At 43.2% G+C, this 19,845-nt stretch overlaps 1 protein-coding gene across 1 annotated transcript in view; it reads left to right on the forward strand.

Annotated features, from left to right (window-relative positions):
* The window catches only part of cfap54 (cilia and flagella associated protein 54), a 147,171-nt gene that overhangs the window by 22,337 nt on the left and 104,989 nt on the right, over positions 1-19,845 (forward strand). Inside the window, exons 16-20 of the mRNA XM_045224515.1 lie at positions 16,024-16,189; positions 16,436-16,531; positions 16,751-16,872; positions 17,404-17,595; positions 17,955-18,047. Coding sequence (XP_045080450.1) covers positions 16,024-16,189; positions 16,436-16,531; positions 16,751-16,872; positions 17,404-17,595; positions 17,955-18,047 — 669 coding nt within the window. The remainder of the gene's footprint in view (positions 1-16,023; positions 16,190-16,435; positions 16,532-16,750; positions 16,873-17,403; positions 17,596-17,954; positions 18,048-19,845) is intronic.

The raw sequence follows: 19,845 nt of genomic DNA on the forward strand, positions 1-19,845 counted from the left end.
TAATATACAGTGAGGGAAAAAAGTAAATTTATCATAATTTGGTTGTAATCCAGAGGTTAGAAACTGTACTGTGGGGGAAAAAAGTATTTGATCCCCTGCTGATTTTGTACGTTTGCCCACTGACAAAGAAATGATCAGTCTATAATTTTAATGGTAGGTTTATTTGAACAGTGAGAGACAGAATAACAACAAAAAAATCCAGAAAAACGCATGTCAAAAATGTTATAAATTGATTTGCATTTTAATGAGGGAAATAAGTATTTGACCCCTCTGCAAAACATGACTTAGTACTTGGTTGCACTTGTTGGCAATCACAGAGGTCAGACGTTTCTTGTAGTTGGCCACCAGGTTTGCACACATCTCAGGAGGGATTTTGTCCCACTCCTCTTTGCAGATCTTCTCCAAGTCATTAAGATTTTGAGGCTGACGTTTGGCAACTCGAACCTTCAGCTCCCTCCACAGATTTTCTATGGGATTAAGGTCTGGAGACTGGCTAGGCCACTCCAGGACCTTAATGTGCTTCTTCTTGAGCCACTCCTTTGTTGCCTTGGCCATGTGTTTTGGGTCATTGTCATGCTGGAATACCCATCCACGACCCATTTTCAATGCCCTGGCTGAGGGAAGGAGGTTCTCACCCAAGATTTGACGGTACATGGCCCCGTCCATCGTCCCTTTGATGCAGTGAAGTTGTCCTGTCCCCTTAGCAGAAAAACACCCCCAAAGCATAATGTTTCCACCTCCATGTTTGACGGTGGGGATGGTGTTCTTGGGGTCATAGGCAGCATTCCTCCTCCTCCAAACACGGCGAGTTGAGTTGATGCCAAAGAGCTCGATTTTGGTCTCATCTGACCACAACACTTTCACCCAGTTCTCCTCTGAATCATTCAGATGTCCATTGGTAAACTTCAGACGGCCCTGTATATGCACTTTCTTGAGCAGGGGGACCTTGCGGGCGATGCAGGATTTCAGTCCTTCACGGCGTAGTGTGTTACCAATTGTTTTCTTGATGACTATGGTCCCAGCTGCCTTGAGATCATTGACAAGATCCTCCCATGTAGTTCTGGGCTGATTCCTCACCGTTCTCATGATCATTGCAACTCCACGAGGTGACATCTTGCATGGAGCCCCAGGCCGAGGGAGATTGACAGTTATTTTGTGTTTCTTCCATTTGCGAATAATCGCACCAACTGTTGTCACCTTCTCACCAAGCTGCTTGGCGATGGTCTTGTAGCCCATTCCAGCCTTGTGTAGGTCTACAATCTTGTCCCTGACATCCTTGGAGAGCTCTTTGGTCTTGGCTATGGTGTAGAGTTTGGAATCTGATTGATTGATTGCTTCTGTGGACAGGTGTCTTTTATACAGGTAACAAGCTGATATTAGGAGCACTCCCTTTAAGAGTGTGCTCCTAATCTCAGCTCGTTACCTGTATAAAAGACACCTGGGAGCCAGAAATCTTTCTGATTGAGAGGGGGTCAAATACTTATTTCCCTCATTAAAATGCAAATCAATTTATAAAATTTTTGACATGCGTTTTTCTGGATTTTTGTTGTTGTTATTCTGTCTCTCACTGTTCAAATAAACCTACCATTAAAATGATAGACTGATCATTTCTTTGTCAGTGGGCAAACGTACAAAACTGTACAGTTTCTAACCTCTGGATTACAACCAAATTATGATAAATGTACTTTATTACGTATTGGATCACTAAAAAATACAATCTTTACATTACCATGTAGTTTACCAATAAAATGGTTTGATGGTGATGTGGATATACTCGGAATACATATCCCAAATGAAATAAATGATCTCACTCCAATAAATTTTACGCAAAAATTAGAATTTTCCAATTTAAATTATTAAACAAAATTCTTGCTATCAGTAGTATGTTATTTATATGGGGGATACAATCTTCCCAGCTCTGCAGATTTTGCTGCGAAGAGACAGAATCATTAGATCATTTGTTTTGGTACTGTCCATTTGTAGCTTGTTTTTGGTCACAGGTCCAGGAATGGCTGAAGGATTGCAATATTTCCATGGAGCTAACCCTGCAGATAGCAATACTGGGTGATCTGAAAAGTCATAGTTAATCGATCAATAATATAATAATACTTTTAGCAAAAATGTTTATTTTCAATTTACAATCTGTAGAAACAATGAGAATAGAAAGGTTCAGAACTTTTGTGAAACATCACAGTACAGTTGAAAAATATATGGCAAATAGAAATCCAATATGGATGGTGTTAAGAGATAGATGGGAGGTGTTGAATGGAGCTGAAGGATGGGACTAATAACAACTAATAACAACAAGATATCTAATGTAAAGCATACTGTGTCCATAATAAGTATATAGGTTATAGGTTGAGAGCTTTTGTGAAAGAGCACAGTTAGAAAGATATGGCATATAGAAGCAAACCGGATGGACATCATGAAAATGATGGGCGAGGTTGATGGTAGAGGAAGTTCAGGAGTAAAAACAAACAAAATATAATTATTGTATAATTGACTGTGTCCATAAAATGTATACAGTATGTATAATCTGGAAGTAGAGGCCTAAGCGTTGTTCACTAGTTTACTCCAATTAGGGAAGGGGTGGTGGGGTTGGAAAGTAATAAAGGGAAATATATATTTTTTAAAGGATATGTATATATATGTATGTATATGTATTTATATGTATGTATATGTATATGTGTATATATATATATATATATATATATATATTAGTATGTATATGTGTGTGTATATATATATATATATATTAGTATGTATATGTGTGTATATATATATATATACAGTGGGGAGAACAAGTATTTGATACACTGCCGATTTTGCAGGTTTTCCTACTTACAAAGCATGTAGAGGTCTGTCATTTTTATCATAGGTACACTTCAACTGTGAGAGACGGAATCTAAAACAAAAATCCAGAAAATCACATTGTATGATTTTTAAGTAATTAATTTGCATTTTATTGCATGACATAAGTATTTGATCACCTACCAACCAGTAAGAATTCCGGCTCTCACAGACCTGTTAGTTTTTCTTTAAGAAGCCCTCCTGTTCTCCACTCATTACCTGTATTAACTGCACCTGTTTGAACTCGTTACCTGTATAAAAGACACCTGTCCACACACTCAATCAAACAGACTCCAACCTCTCCACAATGGCCAAGACCAGAGAGCTGTGTAAGGACATCAGGGATACAATTGTAGACCTACACAAGGCTGGGATGGGCTACAGGACAATAGGCAAGCAGCTTGGTGAGAAGGCAACAACTGTTGGCGCAATTATTAGAAAATGGAAGAAGTTTAAGATGACGGGCAATCACCCTCGGTCTGGGGCTCCATGCAAGATCTCACCTCGTGGGGCATCAATGATCATGAGGAAGGTGAGGGATCAGCCCAGAACTACACGGCAGGACCTGGTCAATGACCTGAAGAGAGCTGGGACCACAGTCTCAAAGGAAACCATTAGTAATACACTACGCCGTCATGGATTAAAATCCTGCAGCGCACGCAAGGTCCCCCTGCTCAAGCCAGCGCATGTCCAGGCCTGTCTGAAGTTTGCCAATGACCATCTGAATGATCCAGAGGAGGAATGGGAGAAGGTCATGTGGTCTGATGAGACAAAAATAGAGCTTTTTGGTCTAAACTCCACTCGCCGTGTTTGGAGGAAGAAGAAGGATGAGTACAACCCCAAGAACACCATCCCAACCGTGAAGCATGGAGGTGGAAACATCATTATTTGGGGATGCTTTTCTGCAAAGGGGACAGGACGACTGCACCATATTGAGGGGAGGATGGATGGGGCCATGTATCGCGAGATCTTGGCCAACAACCTCCTTCCCTCAGTAAGAGCATCGAAGATGGGTCGTGGCTGGGTCTTCCAGCATGACAACGACCCGAAACACACAGCCAGGGCAACTAAGGAGTGGCTCCGTAAGAAGCATCTCAAGGTCCTGGAGTGGCCTAGCCAGTCTCCAGACCTGAACCCAATAGAAAATCTTTTGGAGGGAGCTGAAAGTCCGTATTGCCCAGCGACAGCCCCGAAACCTGAAGGATCTGGAGAAGGTCTGTATGGAGGAGTGGACCAAAATCCCTGCTGCAGTGTGTGCAAACAAACTGCTTTTCTGATGTATCAAATACTTATGTCATGCAATAAAATGCAAATGAATTACTTAAAAATCATACAATGTTATTTTCTGGATTTTTGTTTTAGATTCCGTCTCTCACAGTTGAAGTGTACCTATGATAAAAATTACAGACCTCTACATGCTTTGTAAGTACGAAAACCTGCAAAATCGGCAGTGTATCAAATACTTGTTCTCCCCACTGTATATATATATAAATATATATGCGAGAAACAAAAACATATGGGGGATAGGCAGTGATGCAGACAATTACATTTTTTTATTTTTTTTATTTTATTTAACCTTTATTTAACCAGGTAAGCCAGTTGAGAACAAGTTATCATTTACAACTGCGACCTGGCCAAGATAAAGCAAAGCAGTGCGATAAAAACAACAACAACACAGAGTTACATATGGAATAAACAAAACATACAGTCAATAACACAATAGAAAATCTATATACAGTGTGTGCAAATGTAGTAAGTTATGGAGGTAAGGCAATAAATAGGCCATAGTGCAAAATAATTACAATTTAGTATTAACACTGGAGTGATAGATGTGCAGAAGATGATGTGCAAATAGAGATACTGGGGTGCAAATGAGCAAAATAAATAACAATGTAAATAACAATATGGGGATGAGGTAGTTGGGTGGGCTAATTACAGATGGGCTGTGTACAGGTGCAGTGATCGGTAAGCTGCTCTGACAACTGATGCTTAAAGTTAGTGAGGGAGATAAGTGTCTCCAGCTTCAGAGATTTTTGCAGTTTGTTCCAGTCATTTTCAGCAGAGAACTGGAAGGAATGGCGGCCAAAGGAGGTGTTGGCTTTGGGGATGACCAGTGAGGAACGCATACTACGGGTGGGTGTCGCTATGGTGACCAATGATCTAAGATAAGGCGGGAATTTGCCTAGAACTGATTTATAGATGACCTGGAGCCAGTGGGTTTGGCGACAAATATGTAGTGAGAGCGTACAGGTCACAAAGGTGGGTAGTATATGGGGCTTTGGTGACAAAACGGATGGCACTGTGATAGACTACATCCAATTTGCTGAGTAGAGTTTTGGAAGCTATTTTGTAAATGACATCGCAGAGGGCATGTTTAGCAGCATGAGCATTGATGGAAGTTACAATCTATCTGCAATATTAAAGCTGATCTACCCCCCTATTTTTATATATATATATATATATATATATATATATATATATATATATATATATATATATATATATATATATATATATATATATATATATAAAATAAGGGATTTTCTTTATTTTAAATATTTTCTACATTGTAGAATAATAGTGAAGACATCAAAACTATGAAATAACACATATGGCATCATGTAGTAAACCAAAAAGTGTTAAACAAATATTTTATATTCTTCAAAGTAGCCACCCTTTGCCAACTCCTTTGCCACACTCTTGGCATTCTCTCAACCAGCTTCACCTGGAATGCTTTTCCAACAGTCTTGAAGGAGTTCCCACATATGCTGAGCACTTGTTGGCTGCTTTTCCTCCACTCTGCCGTCCGACTCATCCCAAACCATCTCAATTGGGTTGAGGTCGGGGGACTGTGGAGGCCAGGTCATCTGATGCAGCACTCCATCACTCTCCTTCTTGGTAAAATAGCCCTTGCACAGTCTGGAGGTGTGTTAGGTCATTGTCCTGTTGAAAAACAAATGATAGTCCCACTAAGTCCAAACCAGATGGGATGGCGTTATCGCTGCGGAATGCTGTGGTAGCCATGCTGGTTAAGTGTGCCTTGAATTCTAAGTAAACCACAGACAGTGTCACCAGCAAAGCACCCCCACACCATAACACCTCCTCCATGCTTTACGGTGGGAACTACACATGCAGAGATCATCCGTTCACCCACAACGCGTCTCACAAAGACACGGCGGTTGGAACCAAAAATCTCAAATTTGGACTCCAGACCAAAGGACAGATTTCCACCAGTCTAATGTCCATTGCTCGTGTTTCTTGTCCCAAGCAGGTCTCTTCTTCTTATTGGTGTCCTTTAGTAGTGGTTTCTTTGCAGCAATTCGACTATGAAGGCCTGATTCACACAGTCACCTCTGAACAGTTGATGTTGAACTTGAACTCTGTGAAGAATGTATTTGGGCTGCAATTTCTGAGGCTGGTAACTCTAATGAACTCATCCTCTGCAGCAGAGGTAACTCTGGGTCTTCCTTTCCTGTGGCAGTCCTCATGAGAGCCAGTTTTATCATAGAGCTTGACGGTTTTTATGACTGCATTTTAAGAAACTTTGAAAGTTGTTCCGTATTGAGTGACCTTCATGTCTTAAAGTAATGATGGACTGTCATTTCTCTTTGCTTATTTGAGCTGTGCTTGCCATAATATGGACTTGGGTCTTTTACTAAATAGGTCTATCTTCTGTATGCCACCCCTACCTTGTCACAACACAACTGATTGGCTCAAACACATTAAGAGGGAAAAAAAATCCACAAATCTCTCATCTACAATGTTTGTTTGGTTACGGTCATTTCTGTTAATCCATTCAATATATTATTATTCCAGTCTTTTACCGTTCTCATTGTCGGAGTGGTCACATTGTTTGCAGAACGCACAACCTATGCTACACTTTTGAGAAACAAGTTTTGGTTTATTTCATTCTGTTTACAAGTTGTCAATTTAGTCATTGTCTTTTGTTTGGAGCGCTCCTGTCAATGTTGAGTAAGGAAGCACACCTGATTATGCATAGAAGTAGGCCTATAGGCTACCTGGCCTGTGTGCAAATGTAGGCATAGGCCTATAAATGTGCCCATTTGGGGATCTGATAGTATTTCTGATTGGCTTAAACGCACTACCACTAATGAGCTGTAGAGCTTCTCAAAGTAATGTTTTCTTCACCTCAAACAGCAAGCAAACAAATTCAGTTTTTACATCCATTGAGAATGACAGTAGTTCCTGAATATATTTGAAAATTCTTTCCAGCTCTCTCCCTTTCGATAACCACTCAGCATGAAAGGTAAAAATGTCATGCTCTGATCCAGTGGAAATGTCATAAAATAGGCCTACCTGATTACTTATTTTCCCTTGCGCAAATGGCCTACAGCCGTGTCTGTCCCGAGCTCACTGATGCGGGAAACTCTGACGGCACAGAATATTTTATGCAATGTTGCAAGTTTGCTGGCGAGATTTGGGCCGGACCCAAGTTAATAGTTGATACAAGTTCATTGCAGACAGGCCTTGCGTAACCATAACTGGCACACAAATTGGTACAAATGGGAAGATACATTGGCATTCCACATGAGAAAGGTTGCCAACTCCTCGTGTAGCAACTTCAGGAGAGTAATGGCAGAATCTGCGAAAGCCAGTAGGCGCGGGAGGAGGATGGTCTGTTCAGGTGAAGTTTTTTTTTTCTGGTTATCTTGATCTCTGGCTCCCCTTGAGTCATGTGGGTCTTATTTCATCAAATAGTGCGCTAAAAGCATCAGACAAGCTCAATGCATAAGTACACTATATATATATACAAAAGTATGTGGACATCCCTTCAAATTAGCGGATTTGACTATTTCAGCCACACCCGTTGCTGACAGGTGTACAAAATTGACCATGCAATCTCCATGGACAAACATTGGCAGCAGAAAGGCCTTACTGAAGAGTTCAGTGACTTTCAATGTGGCACCATCATAGGATGCCACCTTTCCAAAAAGTCAGTTTGTCAAATTTCTGCCCTGCTAGAGCTGCCCCGGTCAACTGTAAGTGCTGTTATTGTGAAGTGGAAACGTCTAGGAGCAACAACGGCTCAGCCGCAAAGTGGTAGGCCATACAAGCTCACAGAACAGGGCCGCTGAAGTGCGTAGCGTGTAAAAATGGTCTGTCCTCGGTTGCAACACTCTCTACTGAGTTCCAAACTGCCTCTGGAAGCAACGTCAGCACAACAACTGTTTGTCGGGAGCTTCATGAAATGGGTTTCCATGGCCGAGCAGCCGCACACAAGCCTAAGATCACCATGAGCAATGCCAAGCGCTGGCTGGAGTGGTGTAAAGCCTGCCGCCATTGGACTCTGGAGTAGTGGTAACGCGTTCTCTGGAGTGATGAATCACACTTCACCATCTGGGAGTCCGATGGACAAATCTGGGTTTGGCGGATGCCGGGAGACCTCTACCTTCCCGACTGCCTAGTGGCAACTGTAAAGTTTGGTGGAGGAGGAATAATGGTCTGGGGCTGCTTTTCATGGTTCGGGCTAGGCCCCTTAGTTCTAGTGAAGGGAAATCTTAACGCTACAGCATACATTGATATTCTAGAAGATTCTATGCTTACAACTTTGTGGCAACAGTTTGGGGAAGGCCCTTTCCTGTTTCAGCATGACAATTCCCCTGTGCACAATGCGAGGTCCATACAGAAATGGTTTGTCGAGATCGGTGTGGAAGAACTTGACTGGCCTGCACAGAGCCCTGACCTCAACCCTTTTGAACACCTTTGGGATTAATTGGAATGCCGACTGGGAGCCAGGCCTAATCGCACAACATCAGTCCCCGCAGCAAATTTCTTCCCAGAAGAGTGGGGGCTGTAATAGCAGTAAAAAGGGGGACCAACTACATATTGATGCCCATTATTTTGGAATGAGATGCTCGACGAGCAGGTGTCCACATACTTTATGTAATGTAGGGTATATACAGTGGGGAAAAAAAGTATTTAGTCAGCCACCAATTGTGCAAGTTCTCCCACTTAAAAAGATGAGAGAGGCCTGTAATTTTCATCATAGGTACACGTCAACTATGACAGACAAAATGAGGAAAAAAAATCCAGAAAATCACATTGTAGGATTTTTAATGAATTTATTTGCAAATTATGGTGGAAAATAAGTATTTGGTCAATAACAAAAGTTTCTCAATACTTTGTTATATACCCTTTGTTGGCAATGACACAGGTCAAATGTTTTCTGTAAGTCTTCACAAGGTTTTCACACACTGTTGCTGGTATTTTGGCCCATTCCTCCATGCAGATCTCCTCTAGAGCAGTGATGTTTTGGGGCTGTCGCTGGGCAACACGGACTTTCAACTCCCTCCAAAGATTTTCTATGGGGTTGAGATCTGGAGACTCCAGGACCTTGAAATGCTTCTTACGAAGCCACTCCTTCGTTGCCCGGGCGGTGTGTTTGGGATCATTGTCATGCTGAAAGACCCAGCCACGTTTCATCTTCAATGCCCTTGCTGATGGAAGGAGGTTTTCACTCAAAATCTCACGATACATGGCCCCATTCATTCTTTCCTTTACACGGATCAGTCGTCCTGGTCCCTTTGCAGAAAAACAGCCCCAAAGTATGATGTTTTCACTCCCATGCTTCACAGTAGGTATGGTGTTCTTTGGATGCAACTCAGCATTCTTTGTCCTCCAAACACAACGAGTTGAGTTTTTACCAAAAAGTAATATTTTGGTTTCATCTGACCATATGACATTCTCCCAATCCTCTTCTGGATGCACTCTAGCAAACTTCAGACGGGCCTGGACATGTACTGGCTTAAGCAGGGGGACACGTCTAGCACTGCAGGATTTGAGTCCCTGGCGGCGTAGTGTGTTACTGATGGTAGGCTTTGTTACTTTGGTCCCAGCTCTCTGCAGGTCATTCACTAGGTCCCCCCCGTGTGGTTCTGGGATTTTTGCTCACCGTTCTTGTGATCATTTTGACCCCACGGGGTGAGATCTTGCGTGGAGCCCCAGATCGAGGGAGATTATCAGTGGTCTTGTATGTCTTCCATTTCCTAATAATTGCTCCCACAGTTGATTTCTTCAAACCAAGCTGCTTACCTATTGCAGATTCAGTCTTCCCAGCCTGGTGCAGGTCTACACTTTTGTTTCTGGTGTCCTTTGACAGCTCTTTGGTATTGGCCATAGTGGAGTTTGGAGTGTGACTGTTTGAGGTTGTGGACAGGTGTCTTTTATACTGATAACAAGTTCAAACAGGTGCCATTAATACAGGTAACGAGTGGAGGACAGAGGAGCCTCTTAAAGAAGAAGTTACAGGTCTGTGAGAGCCAGAAATCTTGCTTGTTTGTAGGTGACCAAATACTTATTTTCCACCATAATTTGCAAATAAATTCATAAAAAATCCTACAATGTGATTTTCTGGATTTTCTTTTCTCAATTTGTCTGTCATAGTTGACGTGTACCTATGATGAAAATTACAGGCCTCTCTCATCTTTTTAAGTGGGAGAACTTGCACAATTGGTGGCTGACTAAATACTTTTTTGCCCCACTGTAGTTGATTTGATTAAAACACAAATATACACTACCAGTCAAAAGTTTGGACACACCTACTCATTTTTTTTTTACATTGTAGAATAATAGTGAAGACATCAAAACTATGAAATAACACATATGGAATCATGTAGTAACCAAAAAAGTGTTAAACAAATCAAAATAGATTTGATATTCTTCAAATAGCCACCCTTTGCCTTGATGACAGCTTTGCACACTCTTGGCATTTTCTCAACCAGCTTCATGAGATAGTCACCTGGAATGCATTTCAATTAACAGGTGTGCCTTGTTAAAAGTGAATTTGTGGAATTTCTTTCCTTCTTAATGTGTTTGAGCCAATCAGTTGTGTTGTGACAAGGTAGGGGGGGTATACAAAAGATAGCCCTATTTTGTAAAAGACCAAGTCCATATTATGGCAAGAACAGCTCAATTAAGCAAAGAGAAATGACAGCCCATCATTACTTTTAAGACATGAAGGTCAGTCAATATGGAACAATTCAAGAACTTTGAAAGTTTATTCAAGTGCAGTCGCAAAAACCATCAAGCGCTATTATGAAACTGGCTCTCATGAGGACCGCCACAGGAATGGAAGACCCAGAGTTACCTCTGCTGCAGAGGATCATTAGAGTTACCAGCCTCAGAAATTGCAGCCCAAATAAATGCTTCACAGAGTTCAAGTAGAAGACACATCTCAACATGAACTGTTCAGAAGGGACTGTGTGAATCAGGCCTTCATGGTTGAATTACTGCAAAGAAACCACTACTAAAGGACACCAATAAGAAGAAGAGACCTGCTTGGGCCAAGAAACATGAGCAATGGACATTAGACCGGTGGAAATTTGTCCTTTGGTCTGGAGTCCAAATTGGTGATTTTTGGTTCAAACAACCGTGTCTTTGTGAGACGTGGTGTGGGTGAACGGATGATCTCCGCATGTGTAGTTCCCACCGTAAAGCATGGAGGAAGAGGTGTTATGGTGTGGGGGTGCTTTGCTGGTGACATTGTCTGTGATTTATTTAGAATTCAAGGCACACTTAACCAGCATGGCTACCACAGCATTCTGCAGCGATACACCATCCCATCTGGTTTGGGCTTAGTGGGACTATCATTTGTTTTTCAACAGGACAATGACCCAACACACCTCCAGCCACGAGCTGCCCAGTGACACAAGCCTACCAGATGAGCTAAATTACTTCTATGCCCGCTTCGAGGCAAGTAACACTGAAACATGCATGAGAGCATCAGCTGTTCCAGATGACTGTGTGATCATGCTCTCCGTAGCCGATGTGAGTAAGACCTTTAAACAGGTCAACATTCACAAGGCCTCAGGGCCAGACGGATTACCAGGATGTGTACTCCGAGCATGTGCTGACCAACTGGCAAGTGTCTTCACTGACATTTTCAACCTCTCCCTGTCTGAGTTTGTAATACCAACATGTTTCAAGCAGACCAGCATAGTCCCTGTGCCAAGAACACTAAGGTAACCTGCCTAAATGACTACCGACCCGTAGCACTCACATATGTAGCCATGAAGTGCTTTGAAAGGCTGGTCATGGCTCACATCAACACCATTATCCCAGAAACCCAAGACCCACTCCAATTTGCATACCGCCCCAACAGATCCACAGATTATGCAATCTCTATTGCGCTCCACACTGGCCTTTCACACCTGGACAAAAGGAACACCTATGTGAGAATGCTATTCATTGACTACAGCTAATCGTTCAACACCATAGTGCCCTCAAAGCTCATCACTAAGCTAAGGACCCTGGGACTAAACACCTCCCTCTGCAACTGGATCCTGGACTTCCTGATGGGCCGCCCCAGGTGGTAAGGGTAGGTAACAACACATCCGCCACGCTGATCCTCAACACTGGGGCCCCTCAGGGGTGCGTGCTCAGTCCCCTCCTTTATTCTCTGTTCACTCATAACTGCTTAGCCAAGCACGACTCCAACACCATCATTAAGTTTGCCGACGACACAACAGTGGTAGGCCTGATCACTGACAATGATGAGACAGCCTATAGGGAGGAGGTCAAAAAACCTGGCCGTGTGGTGCCAGGACAACAACCTCTCCCTCAACGTGATCAAGACAAAGGAGATGATTGTGGACTACAGGAAAAAGAAGAGGACCGAGCACGCCCCCATTCTCATCGACAGGGCCGTAGTGTAACAGGTTGATAGTTTAAGTTGCTTGGTGTCCACATCACCAACAAACTAACATGGTCCAAACACACCAAGACAGTCATGAAGAGGGCAAGACAAAACCTATTCCCCCCAAGGAGACTGAAAATATTTGGCATGTATTTTCTGTTACAGGCTAAAAAACAATGTTAATAAAGTTATTCTTTGTTGTAAGTTGATCTTTATTTTTAATTTTTTTGTTTTCTTTAATGTTAATAAGGATACAATGTTATGCAGAGGTGTACTTATAACAATTTTATAGACAAATGATACTATTTACAGTCGCGGCGGAGAGTTGGGGGGCACGAAATGTTTACTTCTTCCTAGGGGGGGCGTAACAGAAAATAATTGAGAAGCACTGGATTAGATGTTCAGGAGTCTTATGGATTGGGGGTAGAAGCTGTTTAGAAGCCTCTTGGACCTAGACTTGGCACTCCGGTACTGCTTGCAGTGCGGTAGAAGAGAACAGTCTATGACTAGGGTGGCTGGAGTCTTTGACAATTTTTAGGGCCTTCCTCTGACAACGCCTGGTATTGAGGTCCTGGATGGCACAAAGCTTGGCCCTAGTGATGTCCTGGGCCGTACGCACTACCCTCTGTAGTGCCTTGCGGTCGGAGGCTGAGCAGTTGCCATACCAGGCAGTGATGCAACCAGTCAGGATGCTCTTGATGGTGCAGCTGTGGAACCTTTTGAGGATCTGAGGACCCATGCCAAATCTTTTCAGTCTCCTTAGGGGGAATAGGTTTTATCTTGCAAAAGGAAGAAGAATGCCCATGGCCCTCTGCCCTAAGAGTGGATACTGCCTCTCTACACTCAGCCAGAATTCACTCAGTGTCTGTGATGTGAACCTCAGTCTCAATGTGGAGTCAGACGTCATATCAATGAACTGGTCCTCCTCTGCAGAGCTGAAACCAGTTGGAGCTGGTGCATTGAAAGGATCTCTCATCCAGTCATATTGGGAACTGTTTTCAGGGAAGTACTTTTTAAAGAATCCCATCAGTGATGAAATATGCTCCTTAATATATGGAATCACTGAGGTGGCATCATAGTAGTGTCAACAAATTCATGCAGGTTCTCAAATGAATCAGTATTTCCTTCATCAAGTCGCCTGCCCCACATTGCAAGCTTTCGAGTGAAAGAGCTGATCTTGTCTGTGACCTGAGGGAGGTGTTTATCTTTCCCTTGAAACTGTAGATTTAGTTCATTTAGCTTTCCAAATATGTCACTCAGGTAGGCCAGTTTTGCCTGGAAGTTCTCATCACAAAAATTTTCTGCGAGGTCATACTTGTGCTCCTGCTCCGAAAACATTCTTATCTGCTCTCTGAGCTCAAAAACTCGGGACAATACTTTTCCTTGTGACAGCCACCTTGCTTCACTGTGAAACAGCACAGCTTGATGTTCAGCTCCCATCTCCTTACAGATAGCAGAGAAGACTCTTGTTTTTAGTGGTCTGGTCTTTATAAAATTGACTACACCTACAATGTCAGTCATAACCTCACTTAATTCAGAGGAAAGGTGCCTTGATGCCAGTGCTTCTCTGTGTATAACACAGTGTGTCCACTCAGCATTAGGTGAGGCCTTCTTGATGAGTGCCGGAAGTCCTTTTCTCATCCCTGCCATGGTCTGTGCACCATCACTGCAAACACCAATGCAGTTCTCCCACTTTAGCCCATTCTCAGTCAGGAAGCAGTCCAGCATTTTGAATAGCTCTTCAGCTGTGGCTCTGTCTCTGACATATTTACAAAAAAGTAGATCCTCACACAGGGAGTTTGTCATGTCAAAATGTACATAAGCGATAAACAGTCTTTGTTGCTGTCAGTTGCTTCATCGAACTGTAGGGCAAAACGTTTGTCTTTGAGTTTATCTACCAGCTGTTCTTTAAGATCGTTAGCAATGTCATTTATACGTCTGGCGACAGTGTCATTGGACAGAGGGATAGTTTTTATTTTTGCAGCACTTGCGTCATCCAGCATGACAGAGACCATGTCTAATGCTGCAGGCTCTGCTATGCTCTGCTATGGAGTGTTTTTTTTTGCACTGAGCAATTTGGTACGCCACCTTATATGATGCTAACAGCTCACTGGTTTACTGAAGTAGCATTCACAAAGCGGGACGATTGTTGGCAATATTCGGCACGTTTTCGCTGAAAAAACTCAAACGGCTTATCAGCGTGATTGGGGTGTAATGTCTTTAAGTGACGCCTTAATTTATTTGGCTTCATGCTGTCTGCTGCCAACATTTTTAGACACAGTAAACATACCGGTCTTTCCTCGTCTCCCACCGTAGTCACAGTGAAGCCAAGCGCTACATACGCTTCGTCATATTTCCTCGTCTTAGCTTTCGGGAGACTTACGTTTGTCTCATTATCTCCGTCTCTCTCCGCCTTTCTTTTCATCCCTGTTGAATATTTTTCCATGGTGTCTCTTAAGGGTTTGTTGTCTGCACTTCATATCTCCTGCTCTGTGCTGTGTGCTCTTGTTCGATGCAAAAAAAACCTACTCCCTGTGGTTAAAAAAAGCATGTTCCACGGGGTCACACGCGCCCCCCCTGGCATTGCTCCGAGCCCCACCAGGGGGGCGCGCCCCACTATTTGAGAAGGACTGATCTAATCAAATGGCTACCCAGACTATTTGCATTGCCCACTTGACACAACTGTGGGAAGCACTGGAGTCAACTTAGGCCAGCATCTCTGTGGAACGCTTTCGACACCTTGTAGAGTCCATTCCCTGACGAATTGAGGCTGTTCTGAGGGCAATAGGGGTGGGGTGCAACTCAATATTAGGAAAATGTTCCTAATATTTGGTATACTCAGTGTATGCGCTTCATATTCATCTGTAAAATGTCAGCGGAGCACTGAGCGTACCGCAAGCTTTTTATTTTCAAAGCCTTTTACATTTAATTCAGCTCATGTCATGCTATTTTAGCTTTTTGCGACACGCAGAAACAACTTTGAAGACGACCACCACAATGTAAAATCCTAAAAAGTTGCGGCGAGAAAGATGCACCATCTTTCTCGCCGCAACTTTTTAGGATTTTACATTGTGGTGGTCGTCTTTGAAAATAAAAAGCTTGCGGTACGCTCAGTGCTCCGCTGACATTTTACAGATGAATATGAAGCGCATACACTGTCAACAGAGCTCGGTCAACGGAGCTCGGTGCTTATTATCGGATGTATTGGGTAACGAAATCCAACTTTTTGGATATACTGTTAATGAACGATTTAGAACATGAATAATCATATTTGCCTTGGTAAAATATATGTTATAAATGTCATGACTAAAGCGCGTTTACACCCACTCTGGGCACAGTGGGTGGACACCCTACTACCTGATAGAAATGATAATCATGTGTTATTGCATTGCTAGACTAGTGCTTTCACTAGGTCTCAAAGTGCTTTGCATTGTAAAGAGGTAACTCTACACAACCACTTCTGAGGTGACAGCTATTTTGGCCCAGGTCTCTTACCACACATCATTCTCTATTTACAGAAGTTTGCTGGGCTGGCCATGCGTTCCCCTGCAGGAGGAGGAGACGGAGAGAGGGTGAAGAGGCCCTCCCTGTCTCTCTCTCTCTCTCTGATCCCAATGGACCTGCATCTGGAACTGCTGTCTGTCCAGCACAGAGTCTCCCTCAAGCTGCTCAACATCTGCCCAGGTCTGTCAGCAAGGCCTCCAGACACATCCCAGAATGCTTTTCTGTCATTTTCCCCCCCAGATTAACCAGGATTTCCTGCTTTCCAAAACATTATCCTCTATTTCATAATCATTGAAACTTGCACAAAACCAAACCTGTATCCCCCTTTTCTTGATAGTAATTGTTGTGCTCATCATCACATATCTGCCTCCCTCTCTTCCCCTCGAACCGTCCCCTTTGTATGCTGTGTTGTGTACCTTCCCTTAGCTGAGCTGCAGCAGCATGCTGGTGACAGTAGGAGAACTATGAGGCCCCCTGGTGGTGTGGAGACACCTGAAACCATGGCTAACAGAGCCAGAGGAGGTGAGACAGAGCCCTCACCCCTGGCCCTGCACTCCATACTGTACATGGCTGCATGAGGTTCTCAGCTTTGACACAAGCAGTTGTGTATTTCAAGCTGATATTGTGCTCAAGTTTGATTACTTCATGAATCAGTATTTAGATCATGAATTAGTTATCAACAGAAGATATTGCCAATTATTGTGATAATGATTGTGTGGTCCCTAAAACATCTGTCTACAGAGTCAGTGCTTCTGGAGCGGATCAGAAAGAATAAGATCTCCATAGCTCTGTTCCTGGTCCAGAACGCTCTGCTGTCCCACAAGAAGGACCAGAACAGCAGCGCCACCAAGAGGCTGCTAGAGGTAAAGACAGAAAATGACACTGAAAATGTCCATTGAATATCATGTTGATTTTGATTTGATTTATTAGGATTCCCATTAGCCGATGCCGATGGCGACAGCTAGTCTTACTGGAATCTTACTGTTGATATGACACATTATGATTGGAGACACATAATATACCAAATGCCATTCTATAAAAACGCTTGGCTTGTCCATCATGTTGATATGTACATTACAAGCGAATGACTAATGCCTTTCATTGGTATACACCAGGACTGCCCAACCCTGTTCCTGGAGAGCTACCGTCCTGTAGGTTTTTGCTCCAACCCTAATCTAGCACACCTGATTCTAATCATTAGCAGGTTGATAAGATGAATCAGGTTAGTAACACCTAGGGTTGGAGCAAAAACCTACAGGAGGGTAGCTCTCCAGGAACAGGGTTGGGCAACTCTGGTACACACAATAAATAGCTAGTTGTGCTAGCCTTATTTGAGTTTTGCCCACCATTGAGGTTTTCACCCATTCCCTGTATTCTCCCTGTGTTGGTCACAGGAGGCTGTTGTCCTGATAGAGAAGGCAGAGGTGGAGGAGAGGAAGCTGTTCAGCTCCTCAGGTTCGTCGGAGAGGAAGGAGGGAGGAGGAGAGGAGAAGAGAAACACTAGACCTCCTCCTTCTCCTATCCTCCTGTCCCGTACCTACCACTCCATGACCTTCATTCCTGCACCCTATGCCCTGGAGGAACAGGTGATAGGACATCTACAATAAGCAGATACTCCTGTCCAGAGCAATCAGTGTGTAGACTACAGTGTGAGGATGGTGATAATTAGGATTGGGATCATGAGGATCATATCCAGAGCAACTCTCACTCGAAGTACAGTCTGAAGTAGGGGCAGTAATGTTCTCATGCTACTCTCATACTGTAGCTGGGAGGAATGACATACTGTATGACTTTGTGGGTGCCTATTTAGCATAAGGATATTATTTATGTATTTTTATTTTAGCAGGGATTCATATGATAGTATGATAGTGTTTTACTGTAAGGATAGTATGATAGATCATATTATATAGACAGTAGCATGTTGTCTCTCCATGGTGTGGTGCAGGTGTGCTGGTACCATATCTATGCACGTGAGGCTGAGGGAATCAACCTGAAAGTCAGACTAGGAGACAACAACCTGGTGGGCACTGGAGACGAGGTAGGTTACTCTACATAATGTCTACTGACACCTACAGTCGTAGTCAACATTTTTGAGAATGACACAAGTATTGGTCTTCACAAAGTTTGCTACTTCAGTGTTTTTAGATATTTTTGTCAGATGTTACTATGGTATATTGAAGTATAATTACAAGCATTCCATAAGTGTCAAAGGCTTTTATTGACAATTACATTAAGTTTATGCAGAGAGTCAATATTTGCAGTGTTGACCCTTCTTTTTCAAGACCTCTGTAATCCGCCCTGGCATGCTGTCAATTAACTTCTGGGCCACATCCTGACTGATGGCAGCCCGTTCTTGCATAATCAATGCTTGGAGTTTGTCAGAATATGTGGGTTTTTGTTTGTCCACCCGCCTCTTGAGGATTGACCACAAGTTCTCAATGGGATTAAGGTCTGGGGAGTTTCCTGGCCATGGACCCAAAATGTCGATGTTTTGTTCCCCGAGCCACGTTTGCCTTATGGCAAGGTGCTCCATCATGCTGGAAAAGGCATTGTTCGTCACCAAACTGTTTTTGGATGGTTGGGAGAAGTTGCTCTCGGAGGATGTGTTGGTACCATTCTTTATTCATGGCTGTGTTCTTAGGCAAAATTGTGAGTGAGCCCACTACCTTGGCTGAGAAGCAACCCCACACATGAATGGTCTCAGGATGCTTTACTGACACAGGACTGATGGTAGCGCTCACCTTGTCTTCTCCGGACAAGCTTTTTTCCGGATGCCCCAAACAATCGGAAAGGGGATTCATCAGATGACTTTACCCCAGTCCTCAGCAGTCCAATCCCTGTACCTTTTGCAGAATATCAGTCTGTCCCTGATGTTTTTCCTGGAGAGAAGTGGCTTCCTCGCTGCCCTTCTTGACACCAGGCCATCCTCCAAAAGTCTTCTTCTCACTGTGCGTGCAGATGCACTCACACCTGCCTGCTGCCATTCCTGAGTAAGCTCTGCACTGGTGGTGCCCCGATCCCGCAGCTGAATCAACTTTAGGAGACGGTCCTGGCGCTTGCTGGACTTTCTTGGGCGCCCTGACGCCTTCTTCACAACAATTGAACCTCTCTCCTTGAAGTTCTTGATGATCCGATAAATGGTTGATTTAGGTGCAATCTTACTAGCAGCAATATCCTTGCCTGTGAAGCCCTTTTTGTGCAAAGCAATGATGACGGCACGTGTTTCCTTGCAGGTAACCATGGTTAACAGAGGAAGAACAATGATTTCAAGCACCACCCTCCTTTTAAAGCTTCCAGTCTGTTATTCTAACTCAATCAGCATGACAGAGTGATCTCCAGCCTTGTCCTCGTCAACACTCACCTGTGTTAACGAGAGAATCACTGACATGATGTCAGCTGGTCCTTTTGTGGCAGGGCTGAAATGCAGTGGAAATGTTTTTTGGGGGATTAAGTTCATTTTCATGGCAAAGAGGGACTTTGCAATTAATCTGATCACTCTTCATAACATCCTGGAGTATATGCAAATTACCATCATAAAAACTGAGGCAGCAGACTTTGTGAAAATTAATATTTGTGTCATTCTCAAAACTTTTGACAACGACTTTACACAGCAAGTTCTCACTTTGTCTGCTGCCCTCTTCAGGTACACATGTTATATTGCCATAGGTATGCATTACAGTTCTGTTGTTTTTCAATGCAGCCCCCACCAATGTTCCCGAAATGTGTTTTTGGCACTGGGCAAATATTTGGTCTGCTGAGCGCAAACTTGAACTTTGTAAAAAATGTTGGCCCTCGTTTACTGTGAACACTGAGGCTGTACCCGCTTTAAGTTACAG

The sequence above is a fragment of the Coregonus clupeaformis genome, chromosome 13 (assembly GCF_020615455.1).
Source record: "Coregonus clupeaformis isolate EN_2021a chromosome 13, ASM2061545v1, whole genome shotgun sequence".
In the NCBI taxonomy this organism is placed as follows: domain Eukaryota; kingdom Metazoa; phylum Chordata; class Actinopteri; order Salmoniformes; family Salmonidae; genus Coregonus; species Coregonus clupeaformis.